The sequence below is a fragment of the Trichomycterus rosablanca genome, chromosome 1, assembly GCF_030014385.1.
Source record: "Trichomycterus rosablanca isolate fTriRos1 chromosome 1, fTriRos1.hap1, whole genome shotgun sequence".
In the NCBI taxonomy this organism is placed as follows: Eukaryota; Metazoa; Chordata; class Actinopteri; order Siluriformes; family Trichomycteridae; genus Trichomycterus; species Trichomycterus rosablanca.
Window position 1 is genome coordinate 59,194,217 of NC_085988.1, and position 21,447 is coordinate 59,215,663.

At 39.6% G+C, this 21,447-nt stretch overlaps 1 protein-coding gene and 1 long non-coding RNA gene across 6 annotated transcripts in view; one reads left to right on the forward strand and one right to left on the reverse strand.

Annotated features, from left to right (window-relative positions):
* The window catches only part of rerg (RAS-like, estrogen-regulated, growth inhibitor), a 46,084-nt gene extending 24,846 nt beyond the window's left edge, over nucleotides 1–21,238 (reverse strand). The window contains exons 1-3 of one of the 5 annotated variants that reach the window (XM_063004741.1): nucleotides 13,878–13,951; nucleotides 13,546–13,614; nucleotides 4,797–4,972 (exon numbers count right to left, since the gene is read on the reverse strand). In XM_063004741.1, coding sequence (XP_062860811.1) covers nucleotides 4,797–4,863 — 67 coding nt within the window. In that variant the 5' untranslated portion in view covers nucleotides 4,864–4,972; nucleotides 13,546–13,614; nucleotides 13,878–13,951. Of the gene's footprint in view, nucleotides 1–4,796; nucleotides 4,973–13,525; nucleotides 13,615–13,877; nucleotides 13,952–21,182 lie in introns of those variants that run through there. The other 4 variants (XM_063004749.1, XM_063004758.1, XM_063004767.1 and 1 more) reach the window with 4 other exon arrangements.
* On the forward strand, nucleotides 15,336–16,396 carry LOC134323268 (uncharacterized). The gene is made up of 2 exons (XR_010014035.1): nucleotides 15,336–15,468; nucleotides 15,968–16,396. It is a non-coding gene; the product is annotated as an uncharacterized LOC134323268 (long non-coding RNA).
* Nucleotides 21,239–21,447: the final 209 nt, after the last annotated feature.

Here is a 21,447-nt window from a genome sequence, read left to right on the forward strand (position 1 = left end):
ACTTAAATCAGCAACCTTCCAAATACTAGTCCAGTACTCTGACCTACCACTGCCCATTAATCAGCTATCACATTTATTTAAGCTCATTGTAATTATTTGAGATTACCTTGATTAGCTGTGTGTTAAATTTAGTATAACAACATACCATTCCCTTTAGGTGTGCCAAACTATTAAATAGAAACTACATGCAGGCTGAATATGGTAAATGAATTTAGTAGGGAAGTAGGGATTCCAAGGGACATTGTGGTACAGCAGACTGGATTGGATTTCAATTTGTTAGATTACCACATCAAAACTGATTACAAAAAATAGTTTTTATGGAACATTGCTTTATAGGAACATTGTCTGATGCTTGATTTTTTTATGGATCACTGGCCAGTAATGAAAAGTTTTTATGAAAAGTTATGACATGTGGTATCCACTACGAAAAGGAAAAAGATTATTTTATGGCACAGTATTCAAGCAAGGTTTATTCTCATACAGTCTGAATCAAGTTTACATATTTTTTTCTATTATCTGTTTTAAATCTATTTTACATCTGTTGACTTAAAATGAACTGACCTCAGCTGATTAAACAATAATGTTTCTTATTTACAGCAGTATCTGTGGAAACAGGGCTCTAAGCAGCTTTTGGCAGGTTTACTGATGGAATTTGATCTGGAGTTACAAAACAGTTATTAATAATAAACAGTTATTCATTAAAGCTGTCATACATGTTTGTGTGTACTTATGCACATGCAAAAGCAACTGGTAACACTCAAAACACACTGCAATAGACCTTTAAACTACATTCATGTCATGTGGGAGAATGTATAGGGTTGTCAACATTTCTCATCATCCCACCTTAAATGAGTTCATGCAGCCATCCAACATCTATATAACCTTGATAAAATGATATTTGCTCCTTAATTACCCAAGCTAATTTAACTTAATATATAACAAGCAAAAAAAATACACTGATGAGGCATAACATTATGACCACCTCCTTGTTTCTACACTCACTGTCCATTTTATCAGCTTCACTTACCATATAGAAGCACTGTGTAGTTCTACAATTACTGACTGTAGTCCATCTGTTTCTCTACATACTTTTTTAGCCTGACTTCACCCTGTTCTTCAATGGTCGGAACCCCCACAGGACCACCACAGAGTAGGTATTATTTGGCTGGTGGATCATTCTCAGCACTGCAGTGACACTGACTTGGTGGTGGTGTGTTAGTGTGTGTTGGGCTGGTATGAGTGGATCAGACACAGCAGCGCTGATTGAGTTTTCAAACACCTCACTGTCACTGCTGGACTGAGAATAGTCCATCAACCAAAAATTTCCAGCCAACAGCGCCCCGTGGGCAGCTTCCTGTGAGCACTGATGAAGGTCTAGAAGATGACCAACTCAAACAGCAGCAATAGATGAGCGATCGTCTCTGATTTTACATCTACAAGGTGGTCCAACTAGATAGGAGTGTCTAATAGAGTGGACAGTGAGTGTACACTGTATTTAAAAACTCCAGCAGCGCTGCTGTGTCTGATCCACTCATACCAGCACAACACACACTAACACACCACCACCATGTCAGTGTCACTGCAGCGATGAGAATCATCCAGCACCTAAAAAATATTACATTTTCAGCAGACACTTTTATCCAAAGCGACTTACACAATGAGTGGAACACGATGAGCAATTGAGGGTTAAGGGCCTTGCTCAGGGACCCAACAGTGGCAACTTGGTGGTGGCGGGGCTTGAACCGGCAACCTTCTGCTTACTAGTCCAGTACCTTAACCACCAAGCTATCACTGGCCCCCAAAATACCTGCTCTGTGGTGGCCATGTAGGGGTCCTGACCATTGAAGAACAAGGTGAAAGCAGGCTAAAAACGTATGTAGAGAAACAGATCGACTACAGTCAGTAATTGTAGAACTACAAAGTGTTCCTATATGGTAAGTGGAGCTGATAAAATGGACAGTGAGCGTAGAAACCAGGAGGTGGTTTTAATATTATGGCTGATTGGTGTATATTAATCACTCATATGTTGGACATGTTTATTTAAAACAGCATCAATTCTTCTAGGTACACTTACACAAAGTCAAAGATTTTGTAGGATTATAGTCAGATGTATGATAACCAATTATACCAAACAGGTGATAATGATAATCATTTTCATATGTAAGTTAAACACAGTTATTAACTGAAACAGAAACAGCTGGCTTAATCTGGGTAAGGACCAGCCCAACTCAAAGGTTACAAAGGTGAGGCTGTGGAAGGTTGTTTCATGCCACAGGTCATACACCATGCCAAGACTAAACTCAGCAACAACACACAAGTAGTTATACTGCATCAGCAAGATCTCTCCCAATCAAAGCAGACTGGGGTTTCAAAATGTGCTCTTCATGCTTACTTCCCTTCAAAATTGACCAGCAGGGAGACCCAATTACACCCATCTACTGTTCTGAGAAATCTGGCCAGAAATTGACTTCATAGAAAAACTGCGGCCAAAAAGCCTTACATTTGACGTGGAAACAAAGCCAAGCAACTCAACCATGCAAGAAACATAGAAACTGGGGAGCAGAAAAATGGTAGCAGATGCTCTGGAGTGATAAGACAAAAATTGGCTAAAACAGAAGGCAGTTTGTTCGCCAAAGGGCCAAAGGGTACAATAACGAGGTTCTGCAGACAACAGTGAAGCATAGTGGAGGTTACTTGCAAGTTTGGGGCTGCATTTTAGCAAATGGAATTGGGTATTTTGTCTGGATTAATGGTGTCCTCAATGCTGAGAAATGCAGGCAGATACTTATCTATCATGCAGTACCATCACGGAGACAACTGACTGGCTCAAAATTTACTCTGCAGCAGGACAACGACCCCAAACATACAGCCAATGTCATTAAGAACTATCTTTAGCATAAAGATGAACGAGTCTTGGAAGTGATGATATGGCCCCCACAGAACCCTGGTCTCAACATCATCGAGTCTGTCTGGGATTACATGAATAGACAGAAGGATTGAGCAAGTCTACACCCACAGAAGAGCTTTGGTTTTAAGGCAAAGGGTGGTTACACAAAATATTGACACTTCTATTTTGAAAGCATTCTTACTTTAAAGTAAAAAAATAATAATTTTTATACTAATTCAGGAACAACTGTTAAGTTATCTCTGTTTTTGTTAGTCAAAAGTCTTGTAATCTTGTGTCATTTGTTGGAGGTTGTGTTTAAATTGGTTCTCTTAATAAAAATGTAAGTAAAAGTAACTTATGATCTATAAAAAAAAAACATTATACTGAAAATGAAGAAAGACACAAAGCTCAGAAATAAGAACAGACAGACCTAATTATATAAACAAACAATAAAACATGGGGGAATGTAATTTTGAGTAATGTATCTGCTATCCATTTTATTATACACAGATCAGACATAACATTTTGACCACCTTTGGCCCCTTTTGCTGCCAAAACAGCCCTGACCTGTCGAGTCATGGACTCCACTAGACCCCTAAAGGTGTGCTGTGGTATCTGGCACCAATAAGTTAGCAGCAGATCCTTTAACTCCTGTAAGTTGTGAGGTGGGGCCTCCATGGATCAGACTTGTTTGTCCAGCACATCCCACAAATGCTCAACTGAATTGAGATCTGGGGAATTTGGAGGCCAAGTCAACACCTCAAACTCGTTGTTGTGCTCCTCAAACCATTCCTGAAGCATTTTTGCTCTGTGGCAGGGAGCATTATCCTGCTGAAAGAGGCCACAGATATCAGGGAATACCGTTTCCATGAAAGGGTGTACATGGTCTGCAACAATGCTTAGTAGTGGTACGTGTCAAAGTAACATCCACATGGATGGCAGGACCCGAGGTTTTCCAGCAGAACTGCCTCAGCCGGCTTGCCCTCTTCCCATATTGCATCCTGGTTCCATGTGTTCCCCAGGTAAGCGACGCACACGCACCCGGCCATCCACATGATGTTAAAGAAAACATGATTCATAAGACCAGGCCACCTTCTTCCATTGCTCCCTGGTCCAGTTCCGATGCTCACGTGCCCACTGTTGGCGCTTTCGGCAGTGGACAGGGGTCAGCATGGGCACCCTGACTGGTCTGCGGCTATGCAGCCCCATACGCAACAAACTGTGATGCACTGTGTATTCTGACACCTTTCTATCAGAACCAGCATTAACATCTTCAGCAATTTGATCTACAGTAGCTCGTCTGTTGGATCAGACAACACGGGCCAGCCTTCGCTCCCCACGTGCATCAATGAGCCCTGGCTGCCCATGACCCTGTCGCCGGTTTACCACTGTTCCTTCCTTGGACTACTTTTGATAGATACTGACCACTGCAGACTGGGAACACCCCACAAGAGCTACAGTTTTGGAGATGCTCTGACCCAGTCGTCTAGCTATCACAATTTGGTCCTTGTCAAACTCGCTCAAATCCTCAGGCTTGCACATTTTTCCTGCTCCTAACACATCAACTTTGAGGATAAAATGTTCACTTGCTGCTTAATATATCCCACCCACTAACAGGTGCCATTCTGAAGAGATAATCAGAGTTATTCTCTTCACCTGTCAGTGCTCATAATGTTATGCCTCATCTGTGTATATAATTGCTTATTTCTAGGTCTTTTGTGCATCCTTGTGTGACAAAGCATGCTACAAACATCTGCCTTCTAGATTTTATGTAAGACCATAGATGTCTGCATGAAAACAAATCCATTTACAATAGACATATTGACTCAGCATCATTTAAAAAGGCTTGGTATATTTTAAAATGATCACATTACTGATATGTACTAACAAGTTAGAGTCCAACGCCTACCTGATTTCCCAACTCCAGCTTTTCCAAAAACAGCCACTTTAACTTCTGGACTCTTCGCCATGATCATAGAAGATATTTCATCACAAAGTGTCAGTTACAGAGATGACAGTTATCAGGGTGACATTGCAGCCACCTCATTGATTCATCTCTCTGTCTGCATATAAAGGGAGGATTTCCTGCAACCACAAACACAACATACACGTCAATATATACCAACCAATTGTGATATACTGTATCAAGTAGGGATGTCCCAATCACGTTTTTTTGTTCCCGATCCCGATCTTTAATTCTGATCCCGATCCGATACCGAGTCTCAAACCGATACTTGTATTTTCTAGATATTGTCTAGATAAGAACTAGATAACTGTTCACACAGTGCACACCTCAAGTACATTACAGTTATTCAAATTAATCCAATGTATATGTTGACATGAACAATAGCTCAGTACAACTGAATAGCTCTGCAGTGCTGTAGAAAAAAAATTGCCTGCCGTGTTGTAACTGTAACAAACTTTTCTGTGGTTGTATTGTGACAATGGTTTGATGGACGTTTCTACGTGAAGTGAGTGTGTTTTGACCCTTTGGGACTTCCATAGTGCATGGAATAGCGTGCTTGGCTAACGCGATGACTCTAGCTGTCCGCTATTCGGTACCGTAACAGAAGAAGTTAATAAAGTGTTATGCTCCCGACAATTTGTGATATATACCGTGTATTTATTTCTTTATTAAGCAAGTGCATCACTACGACGCTCGGTTACATAACTAAGCCAATCAGAGAGCTTGATACTGAGATGTTGTTCAGTCTTGTAACACGTAAACTCGTAAAAGCTGTATGTTATGGTCCTGAAGTTTTCATACTCGGATTAAAAGTTATTGTTTTGTAAACCGGAGTGATCCTTGACTCACACACCACATAAATAATAAAATTCTACAGTAATGAACGCAGCTCTGCTCCTACCGCCTCGTGAAAGGCTCGCATTGCAGACATTACACTTCACTGTTGGACTTGTTTCACTTTCCAGTTTAAAGTATTTCCACACAGCGGACATGCTGACGTAAAACAAAGGATCGGAATTAGGATCGACTTTAGTAAAGCCAATACCGATCAGTTAAAAAATGCCTTGATTGGCCCCAATTGTGATCTTTGAGATCGGATCGGGACATCCCTAGTATCAAGACACTTGAACTGTTGCTGTCTAAGTAAATTTAGGTAAATCTCCAGCTTAAATTGGGGTCAAGCTCAGGTCAAACATAAATATTGATCAAGCTCAAATCAAGCTCAAGTTCTACTCAAGAAGAGGAGGAGCTCCAGTCTGGATCACGACCATGTCAAGCTCAAATATTTGATCACGTCTATGTCAAACTCAAATTTGGGTCACACATACATAAGTCAAGCTTAAATATTGATCAAGCCTAGCTCAAGCTCAAATTCTGGTCAAGCTCAGGTCAAAATATAAGTTTGAATATAAGCCTTAATTTGGGTCAAGGACAAATTTAGGACAAATACTGATATCAACAAGGTCAGGAACAAACTTGGTCAAACTCAAATTCTAGTTCAGGTCAAGCTCAAACTTAGATTAAACCTGGCACAAAGCCAACTGAGGGTCTTACTTTAGTCAAGCTGAAACTAAGATCAAGCTCAGGTCAGGATTAAGTTTAGGTTAGGTAAAATTCAGTAAATTCAGTGATGGCATATTGATATGGTGTTATGTCTCAAAAGCATTATGGTAATGAATCTCATTTTTATGTACTGCCAAATGGATTATCTCCAAAACAGATTGCTCAGTGATAACATTAACATCATGACTCATGCTCAGTCATGGCGTGGGCACATGTGTGAGTGTGTGCCTGAGACATGGTCATAAATTATTCATTCACAAAGCCAACCAATATAGCCTGACACTAAATGGATTATGAAATTTATTTAGATTTGCTGTCACATGCCAATTTCTCTTGGGAAGCATATTTCTCATGGAAGCCAGATCCAGGTAACATTGCACAAATAACAATCTGTCATCTGTGTTTCCTACACGGTTTAAAACAAACATTTATCTGAAGCCCTGGAGAAAAGAAATGTATTTAAGGTGTCAGACAACCTAAAGTATGAAATAGGCTTTGAATGGCATGTTATAATAAGCTTTATTTTAAATGGCACTCACTTACCACACAAAATATAGCCATAACATCAATAAGGTATGTAATTTAATCTGGTAACACTGACATCTAAGTAGCAAAGTAAAAAATACATATAGATTTAAAAATAAGTAGTACTTGCCATCCTCTTTCCCAGTCTAGTCACTTCCAATTCCCGACTTTAACTCCTCTGCTGCTTGTACTACCCCCGTTCTCACCATCAGTCTTTTTTTTTTTTTACCAACCAGTGGTGGGTTCCCACACAGAGTATCAGACTTTGCTTCATGTGAATCCTCCCACTTGTGTCATGGCACATTGACCAGTTCATACCTAAACTAGATTGGTAGCAGTGATGAAATTTGAATGCAAGTACACTTACTTGTGAGCTAGTGTAATAGACTACTAGGTAGCAAGTTTAATACACCATTGCACAACACAAGCGCCCATGACTAGTACTCTTTAAGCAGCCCTTGGCAATAGTGTCACACATTTCAAGCAATTCAGGCTCAATTTACACCTTCAGCTGCTGTCTCCATGCTTGCACCTTCCAATATTTATAAGTGTAATTAAGCAGGTAAATATGTTGTGCCCAGCAACCTGGGTTGCGGCAAGGAGTGCCACATGATAGCTTTCTTTTCTTGGTCAGGGCAGCAGAACCACATGAAGCTACAATCGAGAAATAAACAACTATCAAGAAAAAAAGGGAAAAATGCAAACAATAATAATAAAGCATGTGAAGGCAATATAAATGCTGCTCATATTCATAATTACTAAGGCTGCATTACTATAAAAAATTTAATGGCCGCTCAGGTGGCGCAGCAGTAAAATATGCTAGTACACCAGAGCTGGGATTTCGAATACATCGACTGGGCTGGGCGACTATATGAACAACGTTTGGCTGTTGTCCAGTTGAATGAAGCTATATGTATGTATTTGCTCCCTAGACAGATTCAAAACAGAGCCTTTTTCCCCACTGTATTCCGGTGTACAATTTATGGTCCTTACAGGGTGGAACCATGCTGGTAACCTTCAGCAAGCCTTACTGAGGTTAAGTTGTTAAAGGTGGTTGACCTAAAAGGTGCATCATTGTAAGACTGCTTGTCTCAAATGCTATTAACTGAAGCAAACTTAAGTCTTTGAAGTTAGTAAGTACACCTACAGCTCCATTATTAGAAACAATACAATTATATAAGGCAGGACCTTCCTTTATTCACAGAACAGCTTAAATCGGTGTTGATTTGGAAACATCCTTTTGACATTTAGATCCAATTTCCTTGGTTTCATAGCATAATTCTTGCAGATTCATGAAATGACATACCATGATGAGTGACTGAGTAAACCACATGGTAATAATATAAAAACTGAATAATTTTCTGGAACATAAAATGGTACAGTACATCATTTGTTAAAGTACAGTTTTAATTAAAGTCTAGGGATGTAACGATGCACCACAAGACAGTTAATAACCGATTCAAAAATTCCATGATTCAAATCGATTTGACATGTAAAATGAATTAATATTCACTTTAAACAGCAGAGGGCACTGGCGCTATACACCTCGCCTGGTTGACGTCACTATATGCCTGGTTGCCAGATTCAGGGTATTTTAGCCAAATTGGGCTTAATTCAAAATTGTTTTGCATAGTTTGTACTTACCTCAGAAATAAAAGGACATTCATTATTTAGATAAATAAAAGATAAGCACAAAAACAGTATTTTATTTGATTTTTTAAGAGAAATAATAAAAGGAAACTTTGTCATAATTTGTCTTTAATTTCAGTTAAAAAAATCATGAAATAATCGTATCCTGAACCCAGTATCGTGAATCGCATCACATCGTGGGTAGTGTGTATCGTTACATCCTTATTAATGTCTGTTATTTTTAAGACAGTTGTTTTATGTGAAGAAACCAGTTTTGAGAAAAACACATAATAAACTCTAGTCCCTTTTTCAGTTAGTGGACTTATTACTGAAATAACAAACAATTAGCTGTAGGAGCCTCAACAGTCGGGTTTTATAATAACTAATTAATAATAACTGGCTTTCTGCTTTTGCTTAATCATTTGAAATATGAGCATATTTTAATGGCATTAAAGCTGTCTGTTGGGAAGGGGATTAAATTCATTCAAATATAATATACTTACTGTGATTTCATTTTTTTTATTTAATTTAATGCCCTTATTACAATTCAGAGCGTCACACATTCTCTGACCTTTTAACCCATGTTCTAACACTAAACAATTATGGGCTTACCTAAGCAGCTGAGTAAGGATCTGAATATGAATGCAATTTATTCTTACAAAGCAGCAGCATGAGTTTAGCAGTTCATTAAAATTGTGAAATTCAGGGCAAAATCTAAAAGACCAAGCTCATATACTGACTAGAAACGCAGAGCAAAACCACAGTGTCTCAGGAAAAATACCTGCACCAATGTACTGTGCAGTGTTGCTTGTACAAACATGATCTGCATGGAAAAGTTATCAAAAACCTTACATGCAACTTTATCACATAATTCAGTATCTGAAGTATTCAAAACAACATCTAGATAAGACAAAAGCATTTTGGGAACAAGCGCTTAGTCTGAACTTTAAAAAGCTCTTCACCCTTACAGATTGCAACTTGATCTTTTTTATATAGCTTTCAGTGATTTTTTTAAACATATTGTAACACAGCAGGATGCATCTTGGTACTCAAGTGTGATGCAAATTCACACAACTACAAGAATGAAAAAAGAACCCAGGTGCAAGGTGTTTTAATCATGAACGACAGTGTGGCTAAAAAACCACTAACAAAAAATGGATAACCACAAATAAATAAAGTGCCCATAATAACAGAAACAAAGAAACAAATGAAAGACATAAAAGCAGCCACAGCCGACAACTGAGAAATTGGATAAAACAGGGATAGCATAGAACTAAGAAATGGATGACACAATATGACAGACTGCTCAGGCCATCTGCGACAATCCAGCTCTCGGAACAAACAGTAAAGATAGAAAATTTTTAAAAAACGGTTGGTTCCGGCAATGCACAAGTGACACCCCAACCCCACCAACTACCACAGACTGCTCATAACGTGGTTTTGTAGGTGGAGTCCATTTCAGAAAAAGTACAAGCTGCTTCTGGGGCAATCCGCTTTATCAGGTGGTTTCATTATAAGGCCTAAAACATTGCGACACCTGGGTGTGAATGCTGGCAGCGCACACCAGCAGAAGACCAGACCAGGTCCAGCAGCCCACTATCACAGCTACAGAGAACTGCTAGTGTGCATGCAAGAATATATGACTGTATATCAGTTTCTCAGAGAAAGAACTTCTAGCTGGACTGAAATAAACCCCTAAAAGGTGCAGGTCATTGTCATTCAAGAGAAACTGACACCTGATCATCTGCAAATTCATGACGGCAGAAGGGCATGACTCTTAACGTGGCTCACTGCCAAATTAATTCACTAAATGAGCCTCATTACACAAATCTTTGTTTTTGCATATAAATGCATAGTTTTTTGTTCATAATTTTAAGCATTTCAAAATTATAACATGAATGCATAGCCAAAGGAAAGAAAAAAACTGAATTTAGAATTGCTTGAGGACTTGATTATAGACCAAAGTCAGGGTGGAGACCACTCCCTTACAGAGAAACATCTAAACGCCCAAATTACAACCTGGCTTTATGAACTTGAACTGACGTCATACTAAGTATAGGGGAAATTTGACAAACAGGCTTAAGTTTCTGAACACTGAATTAAAATTGTAAATAGAATTCATTTTTTATTGGGAATTTCTGACAATGATAGCTCTTGGAGCTCAATTTATTATATGTTTTGGTTTCTATTCTCTCAGCTATTACTGGGTTAATGGGCAGGGTTAGTATTTCATATTTACTGTTTTCAGCGTATTTATGGTTTCAAAACTTCCTGATTATGTGGCCTTTCTGGTTAGATTGCAGTTGGCTGTGCTTATAGGAGGAACATAATTTTAACTGGTTTGCCTTCATTTAACTTGGTATTTCAAATATACTTTAATTTATGTATACACATTTGTTTGTCAACCCAATCATTCAAAAAAGTTTATTTACTCCTATTGACAGTTGCTGGCACACTTACTCTCTTTCGTATTTTATGGGGTTTGCATGGTTTAATCTATCATGGGGGCAACCAATCAAAGCAGCTATCTAACAATTTTTAGACCACTGATAAATGCCTGGCCTCTAACATTTTCAGCTGTCACACATGCAGAATGTAATTTGGCATTGCAGAGACATCTCTAAAAAAGCATATACACTGATCAGCCATAACATTAAAACCACCTCCTCACTGTCTATTTTATCAGCTCTACTTACCATATAGAAGCACTTTGTAGTTCTACAATTACTGACTGTAGTCCATCTGTTACTCTGCATGCTTTGTTAGCCCCCTTTCATGCTGTTCTTCAATGGTCAGGACTCTCCCAGGACCACAACAGAGTAGGTATTATTTGGATGTTGGATCATTCTCAGCACTGCTGTGACACTGACATGGTGGTGGTGTGTTAGTGTGTGTTGTGCTGGTATGAGTGGATAAGACACCTCTCTGTCACTACTGGACTGAGAATAGTCCACCAACCAAAAATATATCCAGCCAACAGCGCCCCATGGGCAGCATCCTGTGACCACTAATGAAGGTCTCAAAGGTGAAAAACTCAAACAGCAGCAATAGATGAGCGATCGTCTTTGACTTTAGATCTACAAGGTGGGCCGACTAGCTAGGAGTGTCTAATAGAGTGGACACGGTATTTAAAAACTCCAGCAGTGCGGCTGTGTCTAATCCACTCATACCAGCACAACACACACTAACACACCACCACCATGTCATTGTCACTGCAGTGCTGAGAATGATCAACCACCCAAATAATACCTACTCTGTAGTGGTCCTGACCATTAAAGAACAGAGTAAAAGCATGTAGACAAATAGATGGACTACAGTCAGTAATTGTAGAACTACAAAGTGCTTCTATATGGTAAGTAGAGCTGATAAAATGGACAGTGAGTGTAGAATAAAGGAGGTGGTTTTAATGTTATGGCTGATCAGTGTATATTACATATTGTTTTAAGGGATTATTCATAATCTGTGCACTGTCTCTCTCGTTTTGTTAATTTTACTTACTACAATTCTTGTCCAATATTTCTTTGGTTTTAGTACAATATAAATTTGCTTTTATTGAATAAATATTTATTTAATTTTATTTTTATGTTTTATCATTTTCATTTCATTTTTGACATTTAGCAGACGCCTTTATCCAAAGCGACTTACACTACAGTTACAGCAGTGGCAGCTGCTGGTCTTTCAAAGAGGGGAAGCTCATTGTCGGCTTACATCATAAAATTTGTCAATTTATTTACACATAAATTCTGCCCTCTGTTCCTTTTACAAGAAAATGGCCTGAAATGTGTTGCAGTTTGTCTTTCGACTTCACTCGCAAAATCCGCGATGGGACTGAAGCTCCTAGTGATTAAGTGACTAATGAAGTGTATTGCTTTGGCAATACGAATGTCCCTATTTGTCATGCCAATAAAGCTTCTTTTGAGTTTGTCAATCAAAACGGGATTCAGCCTTTCCACTGATCCTCCAATCATCACCCGCCCACAGCTCCATTCACCCCCAGAGACGCTCAGCGTCCGGGGGCGGGACAAAATCGAGGCATTTATCCAATGACCGGTGAGTTTCTGAGCATTAAAAAAAAACCTCAACGCAGTCCCATAGAAGTGAAGAGACACTCAGCTTCTGCGGGCAAATGCATTGACGCTACGGGAATGTATGAGTTAAGTTAAGAAAATCGAGTCGATTTGTGATAAGTAGCTGATTCTGAACGAACTCGTCTTCGAGATATACGTGTTCTAACGCATTTGTAGTCAATGAAATGTTAACACAACTGTACATATTTAACCATTTAATTTCGGACATTTTAGGGGAAGCTGAGCTTCCCTTGCAGTCTTAGAGAAATCGCCACTGAGTTACAGTATACAGTCTGAGCAACTGAGGGTTAAGGGCCTTGCTCAAGGGCCCAACAGCAGCAACCTAGCAGTGGTGGGGCTTGAACCAGCAACCTTTGGATTACTACTCCTGTGCCTTAACCTCTAGGCTACAGCTTGCCTGATGAAGGTCCAGAAGTTTTACCACCGGTCAGGGTGGTATTCTGGTCCCAACTTAATATATGAATGCTTTTTAAAGAATGGTTTACTGTAACAACGTGTCCTACACACCTAGCGTTGTTTCCTTAAATAAGACCTGTAACCACTAGTACAGTACACTGTTTGGTATGTTCTCCTCATAGCTGTACTGTGCATAAAGTAGTTGCGATAACTTACGACGAGATATACTGTACATAGTAAATGCGGATAAATGTGTGTGTGTGTGTGTGTGTGTGTGTAGTCCAGAGTGTATTCCTGCCTTATGTTTTCAGGGGGCGCTAGACACACCGCGAACCTGACCCGGACTAAGAGATTAGTGAAAATAAATGAATGTTTGGTTAGTTCGTGTGGTTAATTAATGTTGTCCTGCAGATTGGGGACATTTTATGACGCGAACATCCCCGCACAAGAGGAGGAAAAATAGCAACGCACGTTTATTTATTTTCACTAACCGCTTCATCCTGGTCAGGGTCGTGGTCCGGCGTCACCCGAAAACACGGGGCCCAAGGAGGGAATACAACCTGGACAGTGCACCGATTCATCGCAGGTCAATAAACACAGCAAAAAAAACCACATACAGTTAATAAAGAGGAAACACCCATACCAAAACAGAAGCACCCATTATAGCGTTTATAATAAGCATTCCGAGCAGGTGGCACACTCAGCCAGCGGCACACAGAAATACTGCTGTTCTATGACATGCTAGAAAGTAGACTGTCCTCTTTAACCACATTTTATATTCCACATTTTATATCGCTTTTATGATAAGAAAAAGGTTAATTACCTCCCAGCGTGGATTTCAGAGTAGTGGACAGACGCAGTAGGAGGTGGTAGTGAAGCAGCTGTTGCAGATGTGATGTGGTTACTGTGGTATAACACACAGTGCAGAGGATAATGAGCGACCCGCGCTGGAGGGACGGACACATCGAGGTAGCACCGTCCAACCAAAAGCCAAATATCAGTTTTCCAGTCTGTTGCTCCCTCTTGTGAGCATCTCATGTACCTCGGTAAATTAAATTGTTATTTGTGAACCAATGTACAGTCAAGTTTCACCTTTTCCACGTTTTATTACATTACAGACTCATTCTATAATAGATTGAGTTAATTTTTTGTCACTAAATTCTACACAAAAATAGCCCACAATGACAAAGTGAAAGCAAGTTTTTAGACATGTGTGCTAATTTATTAAAAAAATGTAAAACATTAAATGTACGAGTGTTTTAACCAGCCCAAACACTGCCACATCACCCCGCTGCTGCGTTCTCTTTACTGGCTCCCTGTACCCAGCTAACACAGAACGTTCCCGTAACGTTAGATTTTGGTTCCCCTATGGTTATTTTTAGGGAACCATCCCATAACGTTATGGTAACGTTCTATTTTCGTAAAAAAAAAATCAGCGCTGTTCCCGGAACGTTCCGGGAACTATGAAACCTAACGTTCTCTCATGGTTTTATGAAAACTAACAGAGAACGTTATCTAAAAGTTGCCTTAAGGTTTTCTTTCTTATGTGTTTCAAGTAACGTTCCAGTAACGTTCCCGGAAGGTTTTGCTTGAGACGGTCCATGTAGATCAACCTTTACTTACAAGTACCAACTATAAAACTATGAAACCTAACGTTCTCTCATGGTTTTATGAGAACTAACAGAGAACGTTAGTTAAAGCTTGTATAAGGTTTTATTTCTTATGTGTATAAAGTTTCGTTCCAATAACGTTCCCGGAAGGTTTTCTCATGATCCAGAGAAATTAGCTCTATATATACAGTATATAGCAAGCAGAACTCTCCATTCCCAGCTAGCACAACCATCTGGCCCAGTTTCCACTTTTCTATCGGCACAGTCGGCCGAGTGTCAGAATCGACCAGAATCAATGTAGCCAGATCCGGCCCAGTTGTTACCACAGCTGGGTTTGGCTGGTGCTCGTAGAAACGCGTGCGCGCCGACGCTGGTTGTCCGGCTGAACAGCGTCACCATAGCAACAGTGCGACGCGAGCCGTTGAAAAAGAGGAATCGTTCGTTCGTGTGAGGTAAATAAACATTTAATCTTAACAACTTTTTACTTAGTAAAATGTAAGCAGAAAGTCTATTAATGAGTTTTGGATTAAGATAGAGAACAATTTGGAAATGAAAACTGTTTATGGTAATGTTATCTAGTGAGTTTCAGGTTAACTGGTAGTCTGAACTGAAACACTTCAGGTAACGTTAGCTAAAAGGCTAACAGTTTCTAGCATTAGACAACAGCTGCTAAATAATTGAAGCTCACTGAATACTGTGGATAACGTAAACTTAAAAGCTACAATAAGCAACAAGAACAACAATAATAAGCAACAGACGAACTACCATTTCTGACTACATCCACAAGGTGGACCAACAAAGCAGGTGTGTATAATTTAAGAGTGGACAGTAAGTGGACATGGTATTTGAAAACTCCAGCAGCGATGCTGTGTCTGATCCACTCATACCAGCACAACACACACTAACACACCACCACCATGTCAGTGTCACTGCAGTGCTGAGAATCATCCACCACCTAAATAATACCTGCTCTGTGGGGGTCCTGGGAGTCCTGACCATTGAAGAATAAGGTAAAAGAGGGCTAATAAAGTATGCAGAGGAACTGATGGACGACAGTGGAACTGTAGAGCTACAAAGTGCTTCTATAGATAGATTTTAGACTTTATTAATCCCATAATGAAAGTCAGTAAATGGTTAGTAAACTATATGGTTAGTGGAGCTGATAGAAAAAGAGTATACATACAATCAGAATCAGAATACTTTATTGATCCCAGAGGGAAATTGCAGTAGGAGGTGGTTTTAATGTTATGGCTGATCGTATATAATTTTATAACCCAAAGGTTGTCCCTTGTATTTTTTGTAGATATTCAAGTGTCCACTACCATCACTGAGCCACATTTGCTTATTCACCTCTCATACATGAGTAAAAACTATGAACACTACTCTGCAGCATCTAACATCCGGCGTAGATCATCAGCCAAGGTCACAAGATCCAGCAAGAAGGTTCTGGGTTCGATCCCCAGGTGGGGCGGTCTGGGTCCTTTCTGTGTGGAGTTTGCATGTTCTCCCCGTGTCCGTGTAGGTTTCATCCGGGTGCTCCGGTTTCCTCCCACAGTCCAAAGACATGCAAGTGAGGTGAATTGGAGACACTAAATTGTCCATGACTGTGTTTGATATAACCTTGAGAACTGATGAATCTTGTGTAATGAGTTAACTGCCTGTCCTGTCATGAATGTAACCAAAGTTTAAAACATGACGTTAAAATCCTAATAAACAAACAAACAAACTGTAATTTATATTGTTTTTATATATATTTTATATATTGTTCACTTTTTTAATTATTATTCTTATATGCAATTATATGTTATTTTCTATATATAATATTCAATTAGCTGTCATTTTGGTTCACTTTTATAATTGGTCTTATTTATAATATTCTGATTATTATTATTATACTACTTGCTGCAATTATCTTAATAAAATACTTTCTACTGCACAATCTGTAGTTAATCTGTAGCATCTGTAGTTAATCTGTAGCATAAATCTACTATTTTATCTATGAGGATGTGAAAGGAGAAGAAAACGGTAAATAAATGGTATCGTAGTGTTTCGGGGGCTATTCCGGCCCAGTTATGGGAGAGTCGGCGGAGATCTGGCATCCGGATTTGGGCCAGTGTATTTGGCCCGATTCTGGGCAGTCATTCAAAAAGAGTCAGAGCCGACACGGGCTGCCGGCACTGAACCAGATGCGGCAGGCTCGGCTCGGCTGGCAGGAGCTGCGCCGGAAGTGGGCCACAATTACAAGGCTAGCTGGGAAGGTTTCAATAATTTTAAGGTTACGGGAACGTTAGGGGAACGTTCCCAGAACTGTAATGCACAACCAAACGGGAACGTTCTATTTCCGTAAAGAAAACTTTCCTGGGGAACCAAAGGGCAACCAAAATGATCCGTTCTGGGAACCAAAAACTAACGTTCCCAGAACGTTCTGGGAACCAAAAATTGTTAGCTGGGTAGCTGCACGCATTCAGTTTAAAACACTGATGCTCACCTACAAAGCCAAAAATGGACCAGCCCCAAGCTACCTTTGAGGTCTAATCAATCCCCGCTGTGTACCACGCAACCTCCGAGCCACTAGTCTTGCTCGACTTGAGCCTCCAACCAGGACTAAAGGAAGACAAGCATCAAGGCTCTTCTCTGTTCTAGCACCCAAGTGGTGGATCGAGCTTTCTCTGTCTGTCCGAACATCTGAGTCTCTTGCTGTCTTTAAAAAACGATTAAAAACTCACCTTTTTACTAAGCACTTAAGCTGACTTTTGGTTCTAACAGGTTTCAGCAGATTTGTGTTCTTCGACTGTTGTTTACTAAAACTTGAGAAATAAAATGTTTACTATGGAAGCACTTCTGTAAGTCGCTCTGGATAAGAGCGTCTGCTAAATGCAGAAAATGTAAATGTAAAATGTGCACACCCTTTGATATGACACCCAAAAGTGAGCTGAGGTGCATTTTGTTTTTGCTAATACTGCTTGAGATGTTTCTACAATTTGGTAAATTCAATTGATTGGACATGATTGGGGATAGCCAACGCCTGCCTATATAAGGTCCCACAGTTAACAGTGTATATTAAAGCAAACTCCAAGCCATGGGGTGAAAGGAATTATCTGCAGACCATCCAGAAACTGGATAGTGTCAAGGCATAGATCTGGAGAAGGGTACAGAAAAATTGCTGCAGCTTTACAGGTACCAAAGAACATGGTGGCCACTATCATTCGTAAATGAGTGAGGTTTGGAACCACCAAAAATCCTCCTAGACCTGGCCGCCCGGCCAAACTGAGCAATCGGGGAAGACGGGCCTTGGCTGGGCTAAGTGTTGCTGGGTAGTTGCTAAGGTTTTGCTACCTAGTTGTCAAGTTGTACAGAGGTTGCTAAGCTGTTGCTAGATGGTTACGCTGTTTCTTAAAAAAGTGTATTGGGGGTTGCTAGGTGGTTATTAAGATATAAGGGATTGTTGCTAAGGTTTTCCTAGATGGTTGCTAGGATAATGGGTTAAGTGCTAAGGCATAGTTATGCGGTTGCTAAGGTGTTACAGGTGGTTGGTAGGGTGCGGCTGAGTGGCAGTGATGGTATTCTAGGTGATTACTATGGTGTTTCCAATTATGTATGTTGGTGGAAGGTGTGTGAAAACTTTTGCTGAGATATGTAATTGGGTGTGTGTGAACATTTATTTTGTGTTGGGTGGGTGAATACTGTTGCCAAGGCAGGTGACTGTGTCTGTGCAGGCATACACTTGGTGGAGGTGTAAATACTTTTGCTCAAATTTGTGACTGTGAGTGTGTGTGTGTGTGTGTGTAAGCACACAGTTGGTGGGGGGGTGAATTTGCTCAGACAAGTGATTGTGTGTAGGCATATATGTATACATGTATGTAAATGGTGGGGAAGTAAATACTTTTGCTAAGGCAGGGGACAATGTGTGTAAGCACATAGTTGGTTGGGGTGTAAGTACTTTTGCTTAGACACTGTGTCTGTGCAGACATCCACTTGGTGGGGGTGTAAATGCTTTTCCTACGCAGGTGACTCTATGTATGTGCAAGCATGCAGTTAGGGGGGGGGGGGGGGGGGGGGGGGGTTTATAATATTTTTGCTTAGACAGGTGACTGTGTGTGTGCAAGCAAGCAGTTTGAACTGATTGAAACTGATTTTTCCCAAAAGCACAAGCACACTATTTCCATATGGAATCTATCTTTATCTCTTAATAATAATAATAATAATAATAACAAGACGAACGTTGGCTACTACTAATAATAATACACTGCCCGGCCAAAAAAAAAAGGTCACACACTCTAATATTTGGTTGGACCGCCTTTAGCTTTGATTACGGCACACATTCGCTGTGGCATCATTTCCTCAAGCTTCTGCAATGTCACAACATTTATTTCTGTCCAGAGTTACATTAATTTTTCCCCAAGATCTTGTATTGATGATGGGAGATTTGGACCACTGCGCAAAGTCTTCTCCAGCACATCCCAAAGATTCTCAATGGGGTTCAGGTCTGGACTCTGTGGTGGCCAATCCATGTGTGAAAATGATGTCTCATGCTCCCTGAACCACTCTTTCACAATCTGAGCCTGATGAATCCTGGCATTGTCATCTTGGAATATGCCCGTGCCATCAGGGAAGAAAAAATCCATAGACGGAATAACCTGGTCGTTCAGTATATTCAGGTAGTCCGCTGACCTCATTCTTTGGGCACATAACATTGCTGAACCTAGACCTGACCAACTGCAGCAACCCCAGATCATAGCACTGCCCCCACAGGCTTGTACAGTAGGCACTTCAGCCGCCTCTCTTCTTACCCTGATGCACCCATCACTCTGGAACAGGGTAAATCTGGACTCATCAGACCACATGACCTTCTTCCATTGCTCCAGAGTCCAATCTTTATGCTCCCTAGCAAATTGAAGCCGTTTTTGCCGGTTAGCCTCACTGACAAGTGGTTTTCTTAAGGCTACACAGCTGTTTAGTCCCAATCCCTTGAGTTCCCTTTGCATTGTGTGTGTGGAAATGCTCTTACTTTCAATATTAAACATATCCCTGAGTTCTACTGTAGTTTTTCTACCATTTGATTTCACCAAATATTTAAGTGATCGCCGATCACGATCATTCAAGATTTTTTTCCGACCACATTCCTTCCTGGAAGATGATGTTTCCCCACTGTCCTTCCACTTTTTAATAATGCGTTGGACAGTTCTTAACCCGATTTTAGTAGTTTCAGCAATCTGCTTAGATGTTTTCTCTGCTTGATGCATGCCAATAATTTGACCCTTCTGAAACAGATTAACATCTTTTCCACGACCACAGGATGTGTCTTTCCACATGGTTGTTTAACAAATTAGAAGCTACCCAGCTAACAGGGAATGTTCCCACAACTTTCACTAATGTTACGTGAAAGTTCTGCTAATGTTATGAACAAACGTTCTCACAATAACGTTAATAGAATGTTCTATAAACGTTATGTGGCCTTAATAAATATTTTGTTCAATGTGTAACGTTATATGAACGTTCTTTTAACGTTTTTTTAAAACAAAATTTTAAAGGAGTGTGTGTGATATTCTTTAGACGCATATTAGGGAAAATTATATATATATATACTGTATATATATATATATATATATACTGTCAACTGATTTACATTGATTTAAAGAGGTCATAAGATGCACCACTGTAAGACTAAATTCATTGCTTCCTACTGAAAAGTTTTGCTTTATATAATATTTTATTTTATAATATATTTAAGATAAACCATTATTTTTCCAAAATATCCTCATTAGATTTTATAAAAACTGCATTAAAAACTGCGGTTATCAGAACCCATCCATACAGGACAAATATTACATTACATATCATTCAGTTAAATGACTTTATAGCGCCTTGTATTATGTCTATTCTGCACAAACCTCTCTTCTTTACACAGCACGTCAGTCTCCAACTACGGACGGTCGGACACCTCGTTCTGCACATGCGCACATCCGCACTTGACTTGAGACCATTATTTTAACCAACCGTAACTTTAAGCGAAATACAAATGTCGTGTTTTCAGTTATTTTACTCTGAAACATGAGTCTGCCAAAGTACGTGCTTGTGTACTTCTTTGAAGATGAAATTCCTGCCACATGTGTTATTGAGTCAGTGCTCACTGAAGGTCAAAAAAATAAAGATCTCATCGACGGCTAAACTGTTGTTGTCAACTTAAAGTGAGAAATGAAAAAAGACGTTCGTCATGCCCTGCTAATCTAAAAGCTATCGGAGTTTTCCAAAAGTGCGTCGTTCACCCAAAGACCCGCAAATATGGACATTTCAGAAGCTCCCCGTCCAACACACTGATGTAAGTTAACAATGATTAACAAAGTAAAGCTGCAGCATCAGCGTTTTTTTCATATTATTAGCATTAACATTGTTCAGATATTTACCTACCATTTTTACCGATTACATTCGAACCACAAATAAAACGTTTCACTAAATTTGTTTGGAATTCATTGACTGCAAAACTCATGAAGACACGTCCATTATTTTTAAAAACTCACCTACGGACAAATATTTCCTCAGATAACTTCTGTATTAGACATGCAGCACATCTTTAACCCTTTAATCATCTCAACAAGAACTCAACTTATCCAACTTATTATTCATGATTTTGTCTTCAAGTTAGAAATGGTGTTTTCTTAAAGTAAGAATACCAATATTTTTTTAGTTTAACACATGCCATTCAGTGAGTAGATACAGCCCCAAAGAAAATTATTTAAATACAGCTTATTTTACTCAAATATTTTGATTTAAAATAATGGTTGA